The sequence below is a fragment of the Mus caroli genome, chromosome 16 (assembly GCF_900094665.2).
Source record: "Mus caroli chromosome 16, CAROLI_EIJ_v1.1, whole genome shotgun sequence".
NCBI classification, from domain to species: domain Eukaryota; kingdom Metazoa; phylum Chordata; class Mammalia; order Rodentia; family Muridae; genus Mus; species Mus caroli.
Window position 1 is genome coordinate 45,806,283 of NC_034585.1, and position 25,801 is coordinate 45,832,083.

At 34.9% G+C, this 25,801-nt stretch overlaps 1 protein-coding gene across 4 annotated transcripts in view; it reads right to left on the reverse strand.

Moving 5' to 3' along the window:
- Positions 1–5,639: 5,639 nt before the first annotated feature.
- Positions 5,640–25,801, reverse strand: part of Dzip3 (DAZ interacting zinc finger protein 3) — a 62,845-nt gene continuing 42,683 nt past the window's right edge. For 2 of the 4 annotated variants that reach the window (XM_021184722.2, XM_029470345.1), the window contains 12 exons: positions 24,209–24,336; positions 23,781–23,849; positions 20,590–20,686; positions 19,129–19,232; positions 17,611–17,698; positions 15,918–16,019; positions 13,126–13,251; positions 11,596–11,735; positions 10,279–10,399; positions 9,142–9,267; positions 8,954–9,055; positions 5,640–7,498 (listed from right to left, as the gene is read on the reverse strand). In XM_021184722.2, coding sequence (XP_021040381.1) covers positions 7,388–7,498; positions 8,954–9,055; positions 9,142–9,267; positions 10,279–10,399; positions 11,596–11,735; positions 13,126–13,251; positions 15,918–16,019; positions 17,611–17,698; positions 19,129–19,232; positions 20,590–20,686; positions 23,781–23,849; positions 24,209–24,336 — 1,314 coding nt within the window. In that variant the 3' untranslated portion in view covers positions 5,640–7,387. Of the gene's footprint in view, positions 8,758–8,953; positions 9,056–9,141; positions 9,268–10,278; positions 10,400–11,595; positions 11,736–13,125; positions 13,252–15,917; positions 16,020–17,610; positions 17,699–19,128; positions 19,233–20,589; positions 20,687–23,780; positions 23,850–24,208; positions 24,337–25,801 lie in introns of all 4 variants that reach the window. The other 2 variants (XM_021184723.2, XM_029470344.1) reach the window with 2 other exon arrangements.

A 25,801-nucleotide genomic window follows, 5' to 3' on the forward strand; every position in this document is an offset into this window, starting at 1 on the left:
GATTGGGTTACCTCACTCAGGATGATATACTCCAGGTCCATCCATTTGTCTAAGAGTTTCATAAATTCATTGTTTTTAATAGCTGAGTAGTACTCCACTATGTAAATGTACCACATTTTCTGTATCCATTCTTCTGTTGAGGGACATCTGGGTTCTTTCCAGCTTCTGGCTATCATAAGTAAGGCTGCTATGAACATAGTGGAGCATGTGTCCTTATTATAAGTTCGAACATCTTCTGGGTGTATGCCCAGGAGAGGTATTGCTGGATCTTCCAGTATTACTATGTCCAATTTTCTCAGGAATCGCCAAACTGATTTCCACAGTTTGCAATACCAACAGCAATGGAGGAGTGTTCCTTTCTCCACATCCTTGCTAGCATCTGCTGTCACCTGAGTTTTTGATCTTAGCCATTCTGACTGGTGTGAGGTGGAATCTCAGGGTTGTTTTGATTTGCATTTTCCTGATGATTAAAGATGTTGAACATTTTTTTTTCAGGTGCGTCTCAGCCATTCCATATTCCTCAGTTGAGAATTTTGTTTAGCTCTGTACCCCATCTTTTTAAAAAATAGGTTTATTTGATTTTCTGGAGTTCAGCTTCTTGAGTTCTTTGTATATATTAGATATTAGTTCCCTATCTGATTTAGGAATGGTAAAGATCCTTTCCCAATCTGTTGGTGGCCTCTTTGTCTTGACAGTGTCTTTTGCCTTAGAGAAGCTTTATAATTATATGAGGTCCCATTTGTCCATTCTTGATCTTACAGCACAAGCCATTGCTGTTCTGTTCAGTAATTTTTTCCCTGTGCCCATATCTTTGAGGCTTTTCCCCAGTTTTTCCTTTATAAGTTTCAGAATCGTTGGTTTTATGTGGAGTTTCTTTTTTCTTTTTTTAAAAATTAGGTATTTTCTTCATTTACATTTCCAATGTTATCCCAAAAGTCCCCCAGGCCCTCTCCCCCACTATCCTCCCCCCCAATCCCACTTCTTGGCCCTGGCGTTCCCCTGTACTTAGGCATATAAAGTTTGCAAGACCAAGGGGCCTTTCTTCCCAATGATGGCCGACTAGGCCATCTTCTGATACATATGCAGCTAGAGATATGAGCTCTGGGGGAGGGGTGGGTACTGGTTAGTTCATACTGTTGTTCCACCTATAGGATTGCAGATCCCTTTAGCTCCTTGGGTACTTTCTCTAGCTACTCCATTGGGGGCCCTGTGATCCATCCAATAGCTCTGCTTGTGGACGTTGTACATCGTGGTGCGCACTAGGCTCCGCACCACGATGTACAACGTCCACAAGCAGCTCCAGTAGTACTATGTCCAATTTTCTGAGGAACCGCCAGACTGATTTCCAGAGTGGTTGTACAAGCTTGCAATCCCACCAACAATGGAGGAGTGTTCTTCTTTCCCCACATCCTTGCCAGCATCTGCTGTCACCTGAATTTTTGATCTTAGCCATTCTGACTGGTGTGAGGTGGAATCTCAGGGTTGTTTTGATTTGCATTTCCCTGATGATTAAGGATGATGAGCATTTTTCTCAGGTGCTTCTCAGCCATTTGGTATTCCTCAGGTGAGAATTCTTTGTTTAGCTCTGAGCCCCATTTTTTAATGGGGTTATTTGATTTTCTGGAGTCCACCTTCTTGAGTTCTTTATATATATTGGATATTAGTCCCCTATCTGATTTAGGATAGGTAAAGATCCTTTCCCAATCTGTTGGTGGCCTTTTTGTCTTATTGACGGTGTCTTTTGCCTTACAGAAGCTTTGCAATTTTATGAGGTTCCATTTGTCTATTCTTGATCTTACAGCACAAGCCATTGCTGTTCTATTCAGGAATTTTCCCCCTGTGCCCATATCTTCGAGGCTCTTCCCCACTTTTCCTCTGTAAGTTTCACTGTCTCTGGTTTTATGTGGAGTTCCTTGATCCACTTAGATTTTACCTTAGTACAAGGAGATAAGAATGGATCAATTCGCATTCTTCTACATGATAACAGCCAGTTGTGCCAGCACCATTTGNTGAAAATGCTGTCTTTTTTCCACTGGATGGTTTTAGCTCCCTTGTCAAAGATCAAGTGACCATAGGTGTGTGGATTCATTTATGGGTCTTCAATTCTATTCCATTGATCTACCTGTCTGTTGCTGTACCAGTACCATGAAGTTTTTATCACAATTGTTCTGTAGTACAGCTTGAGGTCAGGCATGGTGATTCCACAAGAAGTTCTTTTATTGTTGAGAATAGTTTTTGCTATCCTAGATTTTTTGTTATTCCTGATGAATTTGTAAATTGCCCTTTCTAACTTGGTGAAGAATTGAGTTAGAATTTTGATGGGGATTACACTGAATCTGTAGATTGCTTTCAGCAAGATAGCTATTTTGACTATATTAATCCTGCCAATCCATGAGCATGGGAGATCTTTCCATCTTCTGAGATCTTCAATTCGTTTCTTCAGAGACTTGAAGTTCTTATCATACAGATCTTTCACTTCCTTATAATCACACCAAGGTATTTTATATTATTGTGACTATTGTGAAGGGTGTTGTTTCCCTAATTTCTTTCTCAGCCTGTTTATCCTTTTTGTAGAAAAAGGCCACTGATTTGTTTGAATTAATTTTATATCCAGCTAACTGCACTGAAGCTGCTTATCAGGCTTAGGATTTCTCTGGTGGAATTTTTAGGGTCACTTATATATACTATCATATCATCTGCAAATAGTGATATTTTGACTTCTTCCTTTCCAATCTGTATCCCCTTGATCTCCTTTTGTTTTCCAATTTCTCTGGCTAGGGCTTCAAGTACTATATTGATTAGGTAGGGAGAAAGTGGGCAGCCTTGTCTAGTCCCTGATTCTAGTGAGAGTGCTTCAAGTTTCTCTCCATTTAGTTTGATGTTGGCTACTGGTTTGCTCTTATTATCTTTAGGTATGGGCCTTGAGTTCCTGAAATTTCCAAGACTTTTATCACGAATGGGTGTTGGATTTTGTCAAATGCTTTCTCAGCATCTAACAAGATAATCATGTGGTGTTTGTCTTTGAGTTTGTTTATATAGTGGATTACGTTGATGGAATTCCGTATATTAAACCATCCCTACATCCCTGGGATGAAGCCTATTTGCTCATGATGGATGAACGTTTTGATGTGTTGTTCTTGGATTTGGATTTCGAGAATTTTATTGAGTATTTTTGCATCGATATTCATAAGGGAAATTGGTCTGAAATTCTTTTTCTTTGTTCAGTCTTTGTGTGGTTTAGGTATCAGAGTAACTTTGGCTACATAGAATTAATTGGGTAGAGTACCTCTGTTTCTATCTTGTGAAATTTCTTTCCTATTCTTAAGAAATAAAAATTTCATAATCGTCACTACATAGAGGTTGCAGAAGTAGAAAGGTTAAAAACCATTGATGTAAATGGAGATTAATAATTTTTCTACCATAGTAGGAAAAATATTAAGCAAAGCAAAATGATAATCAGGTATGAAAATGTCATAGTGAAACCCATTACTTTGTACTCTAATTAAATATCATTGTTGGTTGTGCAACCTTTCAAGGCAGTATCCTGATATAGTATAGTTCATGTAGTTCAAATACATCAAAGCAAGACCATGAGTAGGTGATATTGTCTGGAGTTTTGTAATCCTAGATGTAGGACTAATGGCTATATTCTTTGGTCTCTTCAAATTATCAAGAGTAGATCATTTAAAATACAGTTGGTCATCAAGAAGTAAACTTAAGTAGATGAAATAAGCCAAGTGAAGTTTGGTACTCGGGAGAGAAAACTAATAAATGTTTGGTTGATAGACAGCTCTCAGCCAGCTAGTTGTTCCCGTTGCTATTTCTAGGAAAATAATCAAATGAAAAATTACATTTTTTTCAAAAAAATTATCATACATTTCTGGGAATTACTCAAATAATAGAATTCTCATCTGAATAGTTAATATAGTATTTAGGAATATCTTACAAATATAGGGTATTCTTGACAAATTTAAAAACCAAACTTTTCTTCTGGAACCATAGAATTAAATTAAAATTTTAAGCTGGGAAAGATAAAGAGTGAACAGGAATACTAATATTTAAGTTAAAATAATTCTCAATAATTGGAAACATCTTAATCACATCAAAGAGGAAGTCAAACTCTTTCCACCATGTGATATCACTACCATATCTTTGTGTTTTATAAATCCAATACTACAGTCCTAGAAAACTTAACTTACTGTTTATCTTGTTTAATTTGAAGAGAATTATTTAAGATATAGTAAGTGAAACTTTTTTTATGTACAAAGTAAATCCTAAAATGGATGCAAGTGAAAATACTAATAGGAACTCCAGCTAGAGGGCAGAAGACCTACCTGCATTACACTCTCAGAATGCTACTTTGTAGAATGTTTAACTGTCACCTTAAATAAATTATTTCCCCCTCATCTCAGTCTTGAGATTCACCATGTTAAAGAAATCATAGTATATATACTTGTCAAAAGTAGATCAAAGCCAGGCGTGGTGGTGCATGCCTTTAATCCCAGCACTCAGGAGGCAGAAGCAGGCAGATTTCTGAGTACGAGGCCAGCCTGGTTTACAAAGTGAGTTCCAGGACAGCCAGGGCTATACAGAGAAACCCTGTCTCGGAAAAACCAAAAAAAAAAAAAGTAGATCAAATAAAGTACCAAGCACATATGAATATATCTTCTAAAAACTGTTATAAACAAGAAAAATAAATAGAAAGGAAAATATCACAAGGCATATACTCCTGCAGGAGTGGTTGTATACATTCAAACTGGATACTTCCAGATTATTTTGTTTTAAAAATCTTGTGTGTGCATACAAAGGTGCAGAGTCCAGATGGTAGCTCTAGATCTCCTGTTCTTTCTTCTTCTACCACATTCCCTTGAGATAAAATCTGTCACTGAACCTAAAGCCTCCCATGTTTTGTAGGCTGTCTGTTCAGTAAATTCCCAGGCTCTTTGTGTCCACCTTCTGAATAGACCAGGTAAAAAGCCTGCCCCAATTTTTATATAGGGGCAACAGGATTCAAACTCAGGTCTACATACTTGGCCAGTAAGCACTCTTACTCATTGAGCCTCCTGAAGTATTTTTGATACAAACACTGCCATTCCAGGAGCTCTCTGGTTGTTAACTGGTTTCTGACAAGGGTAAGATCATTCCTCAGAAGAAAGCATGACAGTGAACATTTTGTGTTTTATAGATCCATTAACTTCAGCATCTGTAGAACTAAAAATGACTTTGTGAGGTAGTGTATTTCTACATTCTCACTATATATTAGTGACTATGTTCAGTCTTCTGGCCCCTTGCCTTAAGCCAAGAATGACAAGTCATTACTACTATCACTCTAGCATACGAACTTGTAAAGGTGGCATGTGGCAGAGCATCACGAGCCCAGCCACATGACTTTGGACAAGACACAGTTGCAAAACAAACAAGACAGATAAGGAAAACACTGAGTCCCCAAAACTCTTGTATTCTGAGATGCTCAGTCATCCATGACATTTTACAAGATGAGCTGGCTGACAACTTAGATATTTTCCTATGATTTCCTCAAAAGAGAAGATAAATTTAAGTACGAGTCAACAGAAGCAGACATTTGAAATAGAAAATTAAAGTTTGTTTGGACACATTTAAGATGAATACATAAAGAAATAGATATTCAATTCAGAAATATTTTTATTTTCCACATAACAATGAAATTACAATTACAAGCAAGAACTAAATTTTACAAGGTAACTTGCTACATAACCATGATAACATAATGATTAAATGTCCCATAAGTTCTAGATTTTTGCAATTCAAACACAATATTGGTATTTTATATATGGACAAATTGCATATTTAAAAATTCTCTTTCTTTTCTTTTTCTTTTGTACATCTATGAGTACTGTGTGCATGTACACACAAAAGCCACAATGTACACATGAAAGTTAGTGGAAAATTTGTGGACTATTGGTTTGTTCCTTTCAGCATGCAGGTCCCAGCAATAGAACTCAGGTCAGCAAACTCTGCAACAAGCACCATTACCTGCCAAGTCAACTTATCCCCTCAGATGTTGAAATTTTAAAAATATTTTTCTTCACATTTTTCAGTTTGATTTCAAAATAAAAAAAAGAAGTTTAGCATACAATCACACACATTGACTTTTTAAATAGAGATTCACAGTAACTTCAAGATACATTTACACTGAAATATACAGACAAAATAGTTGCTGAGTCAAAAAACTTTTCCCCTGAAATTAATAAAATTGAGATTGTGAATATGAACCAAGGAACACATGTCTCACAGGTACCATGGCTTACTTTACGTTTGAAGGTACAGGCATGTACAATACTTACAGGCATTTACACTAGTTTTTAAAATAGGCTTTATTGTCTAAGAATTGAAATTCTCAGTAATAAGCTTTGATAGACAACTGGACTAAGTGGATATCAACTCTGTCATAAGCAGCAGCAATACATATAATGGCTTCTTCTCTTCCCCAGAACAACTACATAAAGGAGACACTTTTAAAGAAGAAAACAAAACAAAACAGCAACAACAAAAACCTCTAATTACTCCAAATGCAAATGACTAAGAACCAAAGAGTATGTTTACAAAGGAATGTAAAATTTCAATTACTTATTCCAGCAAATGACTTAATTTGCATATCTGCCCCTTTTATTAATCTTGATTTCAAATTCTAAGTTCATTCTATATTTATTTTGCTAAATATTGGGAATATAGGCATCTTGTGGTGTGATTTTTAAGAACTAGCTCTTCGGGGAAAGGCGAATCTTAGTTGCAGTTTCTACAGTATAATTATTATGGAGATTGCATGGCAACAACAAGTTGACAAACGATCTGCACTGTCTGAAACCTAACAATCACCTCTCCCAAGCTATTGCAAACCATTGTATGATCACCCGTGTCAAAGTCCATAATCTTATCAAGTATGGCCATTTCAGAAGATAGAAATATAACTTACAATAATTATATTTTAATACTAAGCTTTCAAAGTTAAAAAGAAAACTAAAGTCTATAGGATTTTCCTACCCTTCTACTTGTTCTACTAAACTCATTTCAGGAAAATAAAATATACTTGAGAGAAAGGAAAAGACAATAGAATAAGAAGGAAGAAAAAAAGGTTGAAAAGGCAGGACATTCTAAGAAATATACTGATAGTCATGTTTACAGGCCTTGTGTTTACAGATGGAAAATCTTACAAAAAGCAATAAAATCCATGTTCTTTAGTCTCTTCCATTTAATTACATGTGCTGTAGATCTCTCTCAATCTCTTTGACTCAGCTTTGGTATGATTAGCTGGTCAAGGCACAAGACTGTTCAAACAATTAGCTCATTAAAAAGCACAACTAAATTCCAGTGTCTAAAGCTGATCTTAGGTATAGCTACCTGCCTTGTATCAGATCTTGTGTAACTGCCCGTTGGGGTGGCCAGGGAATTCTTCTGGTTGCAAAACATGGAGTCTGCAGGTGGGGCATGTGCCCTGTTGCATCAACCATGGTCTAATGCACTAAGGAGCAAAATGATTCAAGTCAGAGTTTCAAATTTAGCCTAGCAGAGGCAGCTATCACTCTATACACTGTATACACCAACCATCACATCTTCTGGTGGACTGGAAAGCCCAGCCAACTGCTCTAAGTGTGGCTCCCCCTCTGGTTTGCTAAGCAACACAGCTGGCAACTGCAGAGTATCTTTAAGCCAATCTATTTGATTAGAATTTTGGTCTCACCCTATTTTAAAAATGACTAGTGCTTCTTCCTGACAAGGATATTGGGGAAGATTGCTATAGTCTCTCTTCTGTCGATTTTATTTATACGTTCTTTTCATTTATAATTCATTTTAAAAAATCATAACTAAGCATATGAATGTTACCAATATCCTTACGGGGCTCTAATCCTGAAACTCCCTGGAGGAAAAGTCTCTTCTGATTGTTTTCTATGGTGACAATGACAACAATCTTGAACTATAAAGTATTGGCTTTGTTTTGACTCTACATGTTAACATCAAACCCAGGAGTTTTTGATATTTGAATAATGGAGAGCCAAATCAGGTAAAAGGATTATGTACAGGGACTATGTTTGAGGCCTAGTAACTAATTCTAAAGAGTAACCTGAATCAATCATGTACTTGTTCACTGTGATGTGGGTATAAGTTCTGTTAAACACTTTTCTTTAAAAATCATCATACATCAAAATTTCAAAATGGGAAAGCTGGGTGGCTAAGTGCCATCTTGAAGACCTCTGGGATTGGCTATTTTTTCATACCTCTTCAGATTGAAGAAGACAATACACATAATTTTGCATCAAGTACCACATACTGTATCTCTGAAACATGGTTTGGAAAAATCCCCAAGAAAACACTTCTTGTCTAAGATTATCTTTTCTTTTGTCAAATCACAAGAGGATTTGGGCCATACATTATACATGAGTAACAGTTACACAACAGCAGCTCCAGGTAATACATGGAAATATCAAGAACACAAAAGATATGCCAGCCTTACGCTTCTCTAGCATTAACACTCCAGGATCTGAACCTTCACACATAAACACAAGAGCTGAGAGAGATTACTAAGGAAGTCTTCTGCTTTAAAATGAGAAGGGCCATTATTACAAAGGACAACAGACACTGTAGAATTTATAGCAAGTCGGGGTAAAGTGGCACTTCTTTGTTGCTAGTCTTGTCACTCATTGCTATGTCAATCAATATTTCTCCTAGTTCTGTTCATGGGAACTGTATACTGTATACCATTTAAATCTCCAGGCTGTCCTCCTGAAAAACAGTAGCACAACCATGACTGTATACAGTGCAAGATTAAACGTTTCTGTATGGCACCCAGAGTGACGTATAGTTATGCCCAGTGGGACTGTGAAATGGCACCGGATGCTGATGGACCTTGTAAGTAAGGTAGTGATCTTGCTTAGGTGATTAATGGTAAAATGTTAGCAGGACAAGCTTAAACATTTACCTGAGAGTGAAATTTGTGAGCACAAGGCAAAGCTGAAAGGTTTTCTGGAGACAAATTCTCATGACAGATTACACAAGGCTCCTCTTCTTCCTCTTCATTATCCTAGAGAAAAACAGACAGGATAAAATTTAGACCATTCTTTTCCTCTCAGACCTAAATGTGTTCATAGTTAATAAGTTCTGTCTCACCATATCTTTGTCTCCTTCCCATGTGGCAGAACCTTGTGCTGACTTGGGGTCCTGGGGAGTATTAGGCTGTGATGCAGTGTGGCTGGGTGAAGCATTATTGCCATCTTGAGCAGACTTTTCTTCACTCTAAAATTAACATTTATTTTTAAGAATTATCCTAAAACAGGGTTACAGAGACAAAGTTTGGAGCTGTGATGAAAGGATGGACCATCTAGAGACTGCCGTATCCAGGGATCCATCCCATAATCAGCTTCTAAACGCGGACACCATTGCATACACTAGCAAGATTTTGCTGAAAGGACCCAAATATAGCTGTCTCTTGTGAGACGATGCCGGGGCCTAGCAAACACAGGAGTGGATGCTCACAGTCAGCTATTGGATGGATCACAGGGCTCCCAATGGAGGAGCTAGAGAAAGTACCCAAGGAGCTAAAGGGATCTGCAACCCTATTGTCGGAACAACATGATGAACTAACCAGTACCCCGGAGCTCTTGTCTCTAGCTGCATATGTATCGAAAGATGGCCTAGTCGGCCATCAATGGAAAGAGAGGCCCATTGGACTTGCAAACTTTATATGCCCCAATATAGGGGAATGCCAGGGCCAAAAGAATGGGAATGGGTGGGTAGGGAAGTGGGGGGCGCTATGGGGGACTTTTGGGATAGCACTGGAAATGTAATTGAGGAAAATATGTAATAAAAAATATTAAAAATTAAAAAAAAAGAATTATCCTAAAACAGTATCAATTTATAGAACTGAATAAATTGTAGCAAAAATTACCAAAAGGATAAACAACGTTTATGATAAATCTTAAAAAAATGCTGGCAGTATTTCTTAGAGCTATGTAAAGACTACTTTTAAATAAATCATTCCAGAAAATTAGAAACAAAACCAAACAAAATTTGCATTCAGAATTACTCAAGGAAGCCATTAGAAGATGGAAAGGGATCAGGCTTATTCTAGTCTGATCAAAAACACTTCCCTGTCATTTGTCAAGTTGAAATTGAGGATTTACTGCTAATCAATGATGTCCTATGATTAAGCTATTGATACTTGATTCTTTAACATGTTGTGAAACTATTTCAGATATGAGAATACAGAATTAAAGTTTGTTGTTGTTTTTTATTTGTTTGTTTTACCTCAGATTTCTTGGGCTCAATCATTTGAGAAATTTTGTAGACAATTTCATCAAATGTCAGTCGAGACACGGACTTTCCATGAGAATCCTTTAACTGTTGTAAGAAATCTGTTAGCTCTTTCCTGGAAGATATCAAAAATAAGAGATGGGCTAGCTTTTCGTACTTCTTCAAGGTTGTGCCCTCAAAAATGAACTATAGAATTCTATTCATGAGACAAGTCAACATACAGACTAAACTCTAGTCTTGAATCTAAAAATGTCATCTGCATTTATTTACAACCAAATGAAAACTGTTGTGTCCAGAAGTGATATTTTATGTGTTTACCAGTGAAAGCTAATGATATTTGAGTTCATTATATGAAAATTGAGTTGATTTATTTACATATTGAGAATTTTGTATCTAAAACTTTACTCAAGACTATATTATGCCTTCTTAAATAACCATTTTAATAATTATTACTATTGTTTTCTCAACTTTATTATATTTAAATGTTTTACTTTTAAAAAATTAAGACAAATTTTTATTTTTTTATTAAATAAAAAAGGAAAGCAAGTAAAAGACACCTTTATGACATAACTATTTTAGTTAGTATTTTCCTTTGTAATCCTCTGCTGCTATCTGAGCATCTGATAGAAAAAGAAGAATGAGATATTCTTCTTTCCTTTGGTTCATGATTTATTCATTTTATAATTATCTACAATTCTACTTTCTATTTATAATTATGAAACTTATTAAAACCAAAATCTAATTTGATAGCAACAGGATATGTTTTCAAATGAAAATACAAAGGGAAACTAGACTTATTTCTGCAAATATAATAGCACAGATTTTAGAATTTTACATTTAGTTAATTCTAAATCCTGTTAACGCCAGAAAGATCATGATTTATTATATTGAACTGTGTCGACTCACACAGAAATCAGAAGAATATAAATAAAATGGGAAAAAAAAAACCCCAAACTGAAACTTGATACTGTTGGGGTTTAGACTCCAATTATCTGAGAATTTACTTTGGTGAACCGTTAATAAAATAATTATTGTAGCTGGAGGCATTCAAATCGGTTAAGTTTACATCTAGCACTTCCAATAAATGAACAAACATAAACACTTATCTTTGCACTACTTAAGAGTAATACAATGTAAAAATGTTTAGCATTTCTGTTGGGCACAATATCTTTCTAGTCAATTTTATTTTACTAAGACCATAAGTATGGAAATATTTGTCCTTGTATGTGTGCAAAATGTTTCATTTCTACAATTAGGACTATAAAACTGAAAAAAATACATGTGCAACCAACTAAAGAAAAATTAAGGTACCTTGTCTGTTGTGGAAAAGCAGTTTTCAGCCTGTCTGTAATCCTCTCCCAGTTTATCATGAGAGGTTCACTGCACAGACTTGCACTGGGTGACACAGTATCGCCTATAGGTGTTGGCATAGCCCAGGTTATACCAGGCATCTGTAAAGGGCAGGAAGTTATAACCATCAGCTTCAGTTATCAGGCAACATTGCATGCCAACATAACACTTCAATGCTTTAGAAAAAAGCAAAATGAAGAACACAGACCTATGTTGCCTTCTTTCAGTTTTTTCATAACAAATACAGTATTGCTAACTTTCTATTACCTATTTTTACTACTTTAAAAGCAGGATGTTTTCCTAGTAATTACTAGCACATACAGAAACACATACAGAGTGCTTATAATTGAAATTTTAAAAAATAATAGTGAAAAGTTGAAAACTACTTAAAGCTTGCCAATAAAGGAATGAGTAAATAAATTATAGCAAATCAATTAAGTTCTTACAAATAGATGAATATGTCTGGGTATTGGAGATTCCATGGAATATGTTTAGTTTTTTTTTTTTCAACATAGTATATAACAGAGTATTATGGTGTGACTCCTTTAGTACTAAAATCTTTAATAAATGTATGAATTGGAACACACAAAAGCACTTGAAAGTTACACAATAATCTGGTACTAGAACACCAACCAGGCAGCCCACACCAGATGATATGAGGCCCCCAACACACATATAGCAGAGGACTGCCGGGTCTGGGTTTAGTCAGAGAAGATGCACCTAACTCTTGACAGACTGGAGGCCCAGAGAGTTTAGAGGTCTGGTGGGGTTAGGGGGTGAGGACATCCTCGTGGAGACAGAGGGGCGGGGAGAAGGTATAAGACATGGAACATTCAGAGGGTAGACAAAAAGGGGAATAAAATCAGTAGTTTAAAATTAAAAAAAAAAAGATGCCAAGAAGTTTCCTTATGGAAAAATCAGGATTAGAACATTTTTTTCCCTAATTATGTCTGACATTCATCTTTTGGAAGAATTTTCTTTCTTTCTTAAACTTTAGTCAAGATGACAAATAGTAATTTCAGTCATTTTAAATATCTTTATTCCTTTGAAAAAAAAACTTATCTAACTATCTACGATTAGGAAGATTGTAAACTTTTAGGGTTTTGTTCCAAGTTGAGGTTCCTTAAGTTATTTGTTGCAGATACAGCTGAATATCCTGGGTACACATGTAAGGTTAGTAGCTTAATTTACTGCACTGTGACTTGGCTTCATTGCTTTTCTACACAATAAGAATGTCAACGTTTTTATTGTTACACAAGTAAAACTGCAATTTCAAGGACTCAGTAGTATGAAAACAATCTATCTTTGTATTTAAAAACTAAGATAATATGAGGTAAAAAATAATATTGATTTAATTATCACTTAATTATCATCATCACCAGCATTACCAACATTATCCTACCAAACAAATGAATGAAGATAAATTTTTATTCAGGAACTCCATTTTACTTATAAAAAACTAGTTGATATTTCACAAGAAAAGGCTCTTACCAGGGGTGGTCTAGGTTGTACAGCTGCAGAGATGACTCCAGGGCAAACTGCAGGCATTTGAGGGACAGTAAGTATGGGTCGAAAGAAAGATTCCTTCACAAGGGGTCTTCCTAAGAATTGCTGTATCTAACATAAAAAGGCAAAACAGAACAAAATGAAACAAAATCCTGAACATATTAAAGACTTACCTGGCCAAAAGTCATAGAGCTATGCAGGGGGTAAAATACTGATTTGAAATTCAGATACAAAGTACATTAAAAGCAATGTGTGTCAGAATATTACTTAAATCTAGTAGAACTTGAAAAAGCAAAGAAAGTGTGATAGAAGAACTGGCTTGTATACCTTTGAATGCCAAATTTTTAGTCTATAATATAAGAGGGTTGGACAAAGTGATATTTAAGGTTCACCCTCAGATAAAATAAAGAGCAAAAATCTAATATTATAAGACTTTCAAAAGTATAATATGCATAGAAACCTCAAATGCCTTGGTGAATCCTTTCCATGTTGACAGATAATCCTCAGAAATTTCATTTAAAAATCCTCAAAATTATCCATATAAAATATAGCTTCCTCAATCATGTACTGAATGTGCCATGTGATAGAATCAGGACTCTATCTTTAGCTTCAAATACACAGAAGGATGAAGTGGGGCTCATACAAGGGATACTGCCCCACATAGGTCAGCTGTGGGTGTGGCTATGTTTCTGAAGGCATATTAGCATGACAGAGAGACCTGGGACTGTTTGTTTAAGAACAGAAGGGGACAGGCTTATGGAGCTTCTATAATGTGCTAGGTCTAACATATAAAGAAGGAGCACAATAATAATTTGATGAAGTGACAAAAGAACATTAACATAGTTCTAAGAAATGATCTTAAAGTGAAAAATTAATGGTGCACTTACAATGAATAGACAAGTTGATATTTGATTCTTAATTACTAGGAAAGAGACACTGGGACTTATAAGTAAGAAAAAAATATTTTGAAAAAATTAAGTAAATATAAATTCTAACTGAATATTAAATATTAGCTTTATCTATAAATTATGGTTTTCTTAAGATAATGTTGTGATTATGTACAGTAAGAGTTCCTCATTCATATATGTATGTATGTATGTATGTCTATATGTGTATATATATAAATGGTTGAAATTAAATTCCTGAAGTTTGCTTTATAACAATCCAGGCACAAGGAGGACATGATAAACTTTCAACTGCTGAATAATGTTGAAGCTGGATTTCATTTTGCTTTATTTTTTACATATACTTATATATGTAAAATCAACTTACATATGAATATAACACACACACAGACACACACACATATATAAATTCTACATAGAATTATATATAACTTCAAAGTTTTCCCTAAGTTTTAAAATAATGAATAAGTGGTGGGTAATGAATCTACATTGAGCTCCCTTTGAGAATCACTATTCTCTTAGTACCAATAATTTTTTTGAAAAGAATAAGTGACTTTTCTTTCTTCTGCTTCCTAGCATATCAATGAAGTGAAGGAAGAGCTCTGCTGTGCCACAGTCTTCCTGCCATAATAGATGGAGCCCTCTAAAACTGTGAGCCAAAAGATATTCTTCCGCCCTTAAATTGCTTTTATTTCATAGGTGATCATAGTGGCTATAAAACAAACAGAAAGTTAGGGTTCAGTGGTAGGTCACTGATGACTAAATCTGATCTTATGGTTTTTAGGTCTATAGTGGAAAGAATCTGGAAATATTTGACAAGAATAAAACCTCTAGAATGCTGTAAGCAGAGTTTAATGAGTAATTCTAGTGGGAATTCAGAAGAACTAATGGTTATAATACTGTGACCAGTAATGGATTACAATCATGAAGTTTTAGATACAAATAAGACTGTATTGGAAACTGGAAAAGATACCATTTGTGATACATTCTAGCAAATATGTGGTCTTTGTTATACTCAATGATGAGTAGAAATAAAGTTTACAGAATTACCAAAAGCCAAATGCCCCTCAATATCTTACTTTTCTTTACTTTCTATACCCAGATTTATAGAAAAAATAAGTATTACCTAGTAATAATCTCCTAAAAATTCACAAAAACTTTGTGTGTATTTCTGAGATTAAAGTACTCTCATCTCTAAAGTACACAGATAAGTACATCTGGTTAAATCTACTAGTTCCTTATAAAGAGAGAAGTAGTGCTAGTGGAAACTGCTCCTGTAGTCATAACCACGGGAGATTATAAAAGCTAAAGAAAAGGAAGTCTCAGGTGGAAGTAAAGGGACTGGCTCTCTAGTTAGCTTTCTAGGGCATTATGTTGGAATGTTTTACTTAGACAGTGCTATGGAAAGCAATAAGAAATCAAGTTATTCATAAAGTATGTACGTTTGGGAGGATAAAAATAGCATTTAGACTTCAAATGCCTACGTGCCAGTTTGAACTAGTCTCTGTCAAACTGTATCCCTGTTTATAGTATCAGCATGGACTGGCCATCAGTGGCAAACTGGTATTTAAAACATGCCCTTGCTGGGCGTGGTGGTGCACGCCTTTAATCCCAGCACTCGGGAGGCAGAGGCAGGTGGATTTCTGAGTTCGAGGCCAGCCTGGTCTACAAATTGAGTGCCAGGACAGCCTGGGCTACACAGAGAAACCCTGTCTCGAAAAACCAAAAAAAAAAAAAACAAAAAACAAAAAACAAAAAACATGCCCTTAGTTCCATTTGAGCACACAGCAAATACACTGTATGTTCAGTATTTTACAGTTTACCACTTATCAAAATGAAGACAGCAACTTTCTAAAATGTCAGGCATCTTACCAGTATCTCAGGGCTTGGTGGTGGTGGAGGAAGCTGGACTGGAGGCAAGGTACTCAAGGCAAACCCCTGCTTCACCTTGTTGATCTGTTCATTGTACTGTGTCTGACAGAAGATCAATACATTCCAGATCATTAGTGAATCTAATGAAACTCTATACAGTACTGTTTGAATTATGTTATAATTCAACATAAACTAGTAGTTCTAAACCCAATGATAGAAGAAATACAACAATTTCTGACATAAAAATAATTCTATACACTTTCATGCCCACATTTAGGAAGCCGTGTTTCTAAGTGAAATAATGTACAACCAGGGGCAGATGTGTCCTTGACATTCTTTTGTTGTTAAGTTCTAGAGTCTTGGTATTTTTCTTTTTAATCCTGAGAGATTAAACAGTAGACTTGTTAAGTAAAAAAACTGAAATTGTAACGAACATTTTTAAATAAAGTTAAAAAAAAAAAAGAAGCTGTGTTTCAGGGATTTAATGACATAATTTAGTTGCTTATGGTAACTCCTCAGTTTTTCTACAGTTCCCAGTTCTCAAATAGGAAGCATTGATAGAAAGTGAGGATAAACTTTGAAGAGTCAAGTACCTATAAGAAACACAGAGGTAACAGGACAATGGACACATTTTAAACAAAGAATTGATATTCAATATCCGTGATTCTATTTATCTAAAAAACTACAACTCTGGCTTGCTCCAGTTCTATAAATGTATTGGAGTCTGGGAGTGGGTAGGAGGAAGGCAGGAAGAAGAGGAGAACAGAGGTAGAGGGGGAGAAGAGAAAAGAAAGGGGAGTGGGAGTCTAACTTTGGGAACTTTTGTGCTTTCAGTATTTTTTGGCATAGTTCCTAGGTTTTTTTGTTTGTTTGTTTTTTTTATTCATTTTAGTGAATAACCCACAAACAATGGAAAATACAACCTTTAAAACAAAGCATTTAGTGATTTCCAAAACAGAAATAGGCTTGGACAGAAACAAGGAGCATTTGACACTAAAAGTCTGAATATGCCTAAAAGAAATTCTAAGTAGCACTAAGGACAGAGGGAAAATGATCATGGAGAGAAAAAAAACGGTTCAAACCATCATTATAAAAGCAGACAAATCCCTCAGAGGCAGGTCCTTCTTTGCAACTGAATACCACTGCTTCATTTACAGATATGGATGTTAAAATCAATCACTGTTCACATACAGGTTTGAAGACCGTATCTATAAATACTAACTAGTTGAGCCTTTTCACATTTTCAATTCAATTAAATCAATAGTTAAGATTCTGAAGTGTGGAACAATTATATAAAATGATAAGATTAGAAAAGAATACAGCCTTATTTGATATTCCACTTAATTCTATACATGTAAAATTATTGATTAGTCCCATAGCAAGTTAAGACATTTAATTTGTTTAGAGTCAATCTGGAGTTTAATTTTGTTTGGCTTTGGAATTATGGGAAAATTACGTAAGGGGAAACTTTTGAGTTTATCTTTTCTTGTGATAATGAACTAAAAAGTCACATATGAGTCTATAATTCATATCTAACGTTAAGTATATTAAAATAATTACAAACCAGAGGATAATCTTTGGTAACTGAGATGAAAAAAATATACTTAAGTTTCTTGAGCACTATTTGCTTTTAGTGTTAGATGTACTCTCGCATAAATTCTGCCAATTTGATTGAAGTATACTCAGAACTTACCCTGAGGAATGCAATCTTGTTTCGAACATCTGCCACAATAGCATTCCAACTATCTACAGCAGCTTTTAGTTGAAGTGATTCTAGGTTGCTGATATAGAAAAGGAGACACAGAGGAAACGTTTTATATATAACATTTAAGTTTCTAAAATTTTCAAGTGTTCTCTAGTATTTATGTAAAAATATATATATAAAAATTAAAATTACCCTCAATACTAGCAATTACCTCAAAGGTAAAAAATACATGGACAAGGGTTGTTATTAATAAAGAGAAATCAATGATATATGCATCCTTTCTAAGGGAAGATAATAACACATGCTTTCAGAAATTGTTTTCTCCCTATCTCCAGAATGCCATTTCTTTTCCATCTTGAAGTTACTACAAAATCGTTTTGTTCCAAAATATCTGCAATAAAGTAGGAAAGTTAAAAAATCCAAACAGGGAAGTTGCAGGTGCATTCTCATGAATGCTGAACCACCTTGGAGGCAGGTTTCAGATCACCTTCATTTTAACCCTGATATCATAGAGCCAGAATTGATCTAGCTGGCTTTAATGTGAATTAGAAAATTAAACTGCTTCTGAGATGACAAATTATAAAAACAAACACTCACACAAAATACAAATAGAGAAAACCAACCAACACTTTCCTGTGATAAGGAATGCTGTCACTGTCCTGATAAAGAACATAGGTGCACCAGTTAGGAACTGTCTACTGATACACATTCTATAACCACTCAAGGCAGGAACAACTCACAAAGTTTTAGTGTGTACTGTCTCTACAAGAAATCTCCTGTGGATTTCCAAATGGGCTATTTATAACAGCATTACCATATCTACATCACGAGCCTAACAATTTACAAAAGCAAAATAAGTCATCAGTAAGATCAGACAAAAAGTAGCCTCACAGTACTCTAAGTTTTATAATGTTCTCCTTCTGGCAAGCAAAGACAGACCAATCACTCACAATAGTAACTTCTCAACTTGATTGTGCATCAACATTAAAGAATAATGATAATTTTAAAATGATTATTATGAAATAATACTTTAATCTCAGAGATAATCAGTTCACTAAAATTAAAAGGTATACCTTTTATAAATTATAAATTACAAATTTAAGGAAGATTTCATAGAACTCATTCCAATATTTGAAAATTAATAGAACACGGCAGAAATTGCCTCATAACATTAGGTATTGTTACCAATTTTTTTCCTAAATATATTACAAAAGTACTTAAAATCAAGCATTAGTAGAAAAACAAATAGAAAAGTTTTGCAATGAGAATCTGTCTTGTACACTTCATGCATGCCTGCCAGTGGGGAAGAAGCTGCCACTGTATTCAACTGCTTGTCAATAATTCAGCAGATGAAACAACATACATCAAGAAAAAAGAAAACAAACCTGAGGTCTTAGAAATACCCCAGTGACTGTGCCAAACATTTGTAAAATCCATCACAGTCAACTGTGGAGACGCTTGTACCTCTCTGATGTCATGGTGAGTTAGGAAAGAAGAAAGACGTACCTTGCCGCCATGTGCGTCACCCTGGCCAGCTGATTGAGGCACTCCTTTTCTGTCTGCTCGAGGTGCAGTAAACCAAAGTCTCTACGACATTGTAAAAAGTACACCTACAGATTTTGAAAGACAAAGGAATTGAAGGAATTCTAAGTGGGAATTTTAGTCATCTCAAGTAAACTCAAAGTGATTTTCAATCCCTTCCAGGAACTCTGTACTATCTGATAATCCAAGAAGCATCATAAACACTTTCTGATCAAAGCAATTCTGCAGTTATACTTATTTTATTCAATAGTTACAGTGCTAGTAAGGCTAAGAACATCGCTTTTCAACTTTCCCCCCCAATATTGGACTAATCTTGGAAACTTTAGAGTAGAGCCTTGGTCCCCTGGATACTAACTTGACTGATAACAGGGATAGACTAGACATCAGGAATTTTAACTTCTAAGTTAGCTAAGTTTGGGAATACTTAAAAGAAATCCTGCTGCTTATATGTTCATGAAGAAGGGGTACAAAAATAATCAGACTACAGGGCATAGTCTGAATGGACCTCACAGATCTGTTCCAGTATTTCTCCCGCAGAAGGAAGACTTTCTACATTATTACTGATGTCCAATCATCTAGTTTAAAATTTTAGCTGTTAATTACTCAATAGTTACAAAGATCAATGCTCTCAGACAGTAATATGGTACAAAGTGTTTTCTAAAATTAGTAATAGAAGGAGATAGAAACTTTTAACTAAAAGCTCTTAAGAGCAAATACACATGTACTTAAGATAAGGGCAGCTTTCCATTTGTTAAGGTAAAGCTATAGCATCAATGCCTTGGACTGCTTGGATTATCACTTCTCAGTTCTTCTGGAATCCCAAGAACTTGACTAGAAAAGAGAAGTGACAGGTGGCAGGATTTGTAATGCTTTCTAACATTAGCAAGTTCTTCTAACAATGTGATCTTACTATATAGCAAGTTTCACTATGTATATATAAAAATCACATACACACATACAATCTTATTTCTTGTGAGAGACCCCAGCTGTGGTATTATAAACTAACTTTAACAATATTAGGAGACTTTCTATGGGAAGTAAGTTGGCTTTTGATGTTGGGGTTTATGATATGTACGTATTTTTGGGAGATCTGAATGGGACACATTAGAGAAAGTGGCATTACAGCAGTAGTTAAATGTTATTCTTATAAGTATGGCTTAAAGACCTAGCTTGCTGAGAGGTAGTCTCCAACTATAAATACTGCAATTTCTTAGAGTTGCTGAAGGAAAGCAACTTAACATTACAAATACTCAAGCACTCCCAAATGGCATGCCAGTCAAACAAAAGGGTCTGAATTTAAGCTGTAGTTTTCTGAATGATATTAAATTTTATTTGTGTTTATTCCAAAGCCAATTATTTTTTCAACTCTTTAGCTTTACTAACATAAAATTATTCTTCCCCTCCACGCCCCCCCACCCTTTTTACCTCAGCTGTTAAGGCTCTGCTGGTTTCTGCATTTAGTTTGTTTAAATACGTTTTAACTGTGCTTTCCAGATTATGCTTCTCCATTTCCCACTGAGATCTGAAATGCATGACCGTAAAGAATTAGCAACATTATAATGATAGCCTCTTCTAACTTAGAAGGAGGAAGATAAAAGATAAAACCATCACAAGGAAATGTTTTCTTGAAAAAAAAAAAATAACATCAAAAAAAAAAAAAAAAAAAAAAAAACAAAACCCAAACCAATGCATGACAAGACATTAAAACATACAGGTATCCCTTTATTACCAAAAGTGCAGAAGTTTTAAAATTCTTAGTACAGAGGCTGTGACCTATATTGTGAATCTAAAATCTTAAAATGAATCTTACCTCCATAACCTATTAAATATAAGACCTTAAGACAAAAACAATGGATTGAATGTTTGGGTTCTCCTGGACCTACAATTCATTTCTTGAAATCTTTACCCTGTTGTATAAATTTCCTCTGAGATTAAAACATATCATCTTGCAGGAAACTTCTTAAGCAGTATGGTATAAAAAATTCAAAACAGCTTCAGAAAGTTCCTGAAATCAATCAAATTCATTAAGCCCCTCTCTCCCAGAGTAAGCAATAAAAGCTAATAGTCTCTCAGAAGAGCAGAGCCAAAGCACAATGAAGACTCTTAGCAAGCAAAGTTGAAAAGATGCTGCCACCAGACCAGCATCAGGAAGAAGTTTAGACCAATTGAGATACCAGGAAAGGCCATTCTCCAACCTGATGAACTGCCTCAGACCTTGTAATATGATCCAGGTTCTCAGTTTTGTCTTCGGTCACTGATGCTGAGGTTGGCCTTTGTGATATAGCTGTCTCTAAGTCATTTCTGCTCCTATAAGCAACCCCAATAAAACTCATGGGTTCAGCACATTGGGCTCTGGTAGTGTCTGTACTTTTGGTCTATTGTGGATTTCCTATCTGGGGTTGAGTAGATGTGTGCTGCATTTCCCCAGGGTAAGTTTTATTACATAACAAATTCGAAAGTGAGGATCTTAGAGGAGGCAGTACTTTTTTCCTAATGATTTGTACATAGAATTTGGGATGTGACATGATCATAAAGATGAAGCTTTCATGAATGGAAATAATACTTTATTTTAAATAATGCTTTGAGCTAGTTATGTTGTACTTCTACTATGATAGGGTAAATTAACAAGATAATCAATATCTTCTATGAAGCAGAAAATCCTTAATAGATAACGAATCGGTTGTCACCCTGATGTTGAGGAAATCAGTGTCTGCTGTTAATAACTACCCTGTCAATAGTTATAGTGGAGGAACCACAAGAGCAAGGTGCTTAGTTCTCTATTCTTAGCTTCTGTACATGGGAAAATGGAGAAAGTTTCATTACGTTAAAAAAACTGACATAAAAATAATTCAGAAAATATACATAAAACACTCTCTTTGGCATTAAGTATTAAATACTAGTTATTGTTAGAAAACTGGATTTAACAGTGTCTACTGTGTCAACAGCAGAAGTGTATAAGCTTCCTTAGCATTGTAATAAAGAAAGTCAAGGCAATCAAACAGTTTACTGGTTATTTCATTTAGTATTTGGGTTTCATACCTTAGAATGGAATTGAACTCCAGAGCTTGAATGGAAGATCCTGTGGATCCTGTGCAGGCCATTACAGAGAGCGCAACCTCTGAGGCTTTTCTCTATTTCCTTCTATTCTTTCTCAGGCGCCTACACTGAAATCTCACAATCGCATAACCTAGAAACTAAACCCTGCCTTTAACAACTGAAAATGGACCTTTATAATAAGGACTATCACAGAAACCATTTTTAATGTTTTGTTAAAAGAAATACACCCAGGTGTTTAAAAACTTTAAAAAAAAATTAATGGTGGAAGATGACAAATATATCCCATCAAAGACAGTGCTTATTAGAGAGATAAAATGTTTAAACTACTGCAACACAAGTATTATTATGTCACTATATATTGTATAAAGTTTGCCTAAAATAAAAAAATTACATTCCATCAAAATTAAAAACAGTTGTACTTTAAAGACATTAGGCAAATAGAAAGACAACTTAAAGAACACAGGTAAAAATGCCTACAGATCAAAATGTTCCACAGGGCTGGTGATAGCTTATTGCTAGAGCACTTTCATACTACTCATAAGGTACAGGAAAAATCCTTCTCGTAATAAACATACAAAGAACTCAAAGGTCTCAACAGCGAAAGATTTTCAATTTTTAAAATAGGTCAAGAAATTGAACAAATTTACACAAGAAGATACCCTGATTATTAATAAGCACTTAAAATGTTGAATTACTTAAGTCAGTGGAAAAATACAAACCAAAATAACAGACTGCTCTACATTTAACATGTAGCAGGTAAAATTAATACAATCTACAATGTTTTGGTGAGAAAGAAGAGAAAAGAGAACTGGCCCACCAACACTGCTGACACTTTTATAAAAAAGGTGTAGCTTTTTGTACAACAGCTTTGTAATTCTCTAAAAAGTAAATTGCGAAGTTTATTGATGAGCCTGCAATTTTACTTTTGGTATGTAACAGGGAGGGATTTCAAACCACTACGGGAAATGAAACAAATTAGTTCTAAGAAGCCTCATATAAGAGCCTCATATATGAGATGTTCAGAATGAGCAAATCCAAAGGACATAAAGTAAGTTGGTGCTTACCAGAAGCTGAAGGAATAAAGAGGAAATAACTTTTAAAAAGTACGTGTTTGTTTAGGAGTGACAAAAATGATCTGGAAATAAGACAGTGATGATAGTTATCTATTTCAATAAATATATCAAAAAAGGCACTGGGCCACATGCATTAGCCATGTGAGTTTTATGCTATGTGAATAGTGAACACTGTTTTCGTAAAACACTGAGTACTACAAAGTATTTGCAGCTAGTATTACTGCACAGAAGTTCCTGTTTCTGGTAGTAATTTGTTGAATCTATCATGCTGCTGACTGAGCTGTTGCCAGTTTTCTCTGGACAGAACTATGATGAATGCAGATTCCAATCGGTCTACACCTCTTTCTATTGATACCTACAAGTCTAATGGAGTTACTCATATCACTCAATCTCCTGTGAAAAAATGCTGTTTGGATGATAAATGATTATCCCAGCTAAAGATGTTACGTTTCAGAGAGGGAGTGCCAACAAAAGAAAATGGCGTACCTTTTCAAGGAAAGCTGGTCTTTAAGGTTCTTGATTTCATCATCTTTAGCATGGATTTGACGCTGTAATCTAAGTCATAAAATGTTAGAAATAATTTTTCATTAACACAGAAAAGCCCCGTTGTAGCTGAGAAAGGGACCAAGTATATCTTCTATGAATTCTGACCTTGAAAACAGCAAATAAACTTCTACAGCTTTTTCACTGGAAGCTTATTCCTGACTTTTTGTAACTTATTTTTTAAAAATTTTTTTATTACATATTTTCTTTACTTATATTTCAAATTGTAACTTCTTTAAAAAAAAAAAGGATATACAACAAGCCTTTGTAATTCCTACTGTGCAGTCACACTGCCACCTAGGGGCTGCAGGTAGATTAAAGCTAAAAAAGACAAATTCTGAATTTTCACTTTTATCAAATTTTCTACTTACTTGGACATTTTATTGATCCCAAAAGCCACTTGTTGGTTAAGAGATACAATGATCTTTTCTTTCTTTTTGATCAGCATTTGATTTTCCTGCCACCGAAATGTCACTGTTTTCAGTTGCCTTTTGTAATCCTGCTCAATAAAAAATAGTTTCAGTGTTCAAGTCACCAAAAATTGAAAAAAACCAAATCCATACTGAGTTTTTTTAATAAAATTTATTATAAAAGTACTTGCAAATAAAAACATTATACACCAAAATTAAGGAGACCCAAAGTCTATACAACTTATTATATATGATTAGCACTGGCATGAAAACAAAAACTATGAAGCTTCATATTAAATATTTTACTTTCAGTACTAAGTATTTTATGCATTTAAAACTACAAAATGAGCATTATATTCTCATTCATAACTAGTGTCCATTATGTGCATTCAGTCCCTAGCCATCCCCTTATTCAGTCTTCTTCTCTTCTCATTATACCATACCTACATGGACACCAGTTTATATACCAGTTTATATAAATGTATGTATGTATATATGTGTGTGTGTGTGTATATATACACACACACATACATATATATATACATATGTGTGTATATATAACTAGATTCCAAATTGAGAATGAACATGCTCTTTATTTCTTTTTGAGATTATGTGATTTCAATATTAAACATTTGAAGCCCACCGGTTTTCCTGTAGTTTCTTAAACTTCAATTATCTTTAGAGCTAAATAATAATCTTATGTATATGTATGTATGTATATCCTCTCACACAAATTTTCTTTTCCCAAAAAAGAAAATTTTCATTAAAATTAATTTTCATTAAAAATACATATTTTTCTCATATACAATATTCAAATTATTATCCTAATTTCCTCCCTCTACTCCTCCCAGTTCCTCCCCATATCTCCTCCCACTTTGATCCACTCCCTTCCTGTCTCTCATTAGAAAACAGGTTTCTAAGGAATAATAATAAAATATAATATGATAACAACTAACTCATCGGAGTTATATGGAATGCTTCCCAGATTTGGATGTCATCCTTGCACAGGAGCCACAAAAACCTGTATCATTCTAATTTTAGTATATATTCCACCAAAGTAAGTACCACATAAAATTTCCATCATTCATCCATCCATCCATCCACCAATAGATAACAAGGTTGATTCCAATTCTTTGTTATCGTGAATAAAGTATCAAGAAAAATGGGGGAATGCAGCTCTCTCTATGGTAAGGTATGGAATTCTCTGGGCTAATGCTCAGGAATGAGAAAGATGGGGCATACAGTGGTTCTGTTTTTAGCTCTGTGAGAAATCTCTACACTGATTTCCACAATAGCTGCATTAATTTGAACCCCAGCTAAAATGGGTTCAGTTTCATTGAATTCTTTAAGACAACGTACCACCAGGTTTCATCCCAGGGATGCAGGGATGGTTCAATACACGGAAATCCATCAACCTAATTCAGTATATAAACAAACTCAAAGACAAAAACCACATGATCATCTCCTTAGATGCGGAGAAAGCATTTGACAAAATCCAACACACATTCATGATAAAAGTCTTGGAAAGATCAGGAATTCAAGGCCCATACCTAA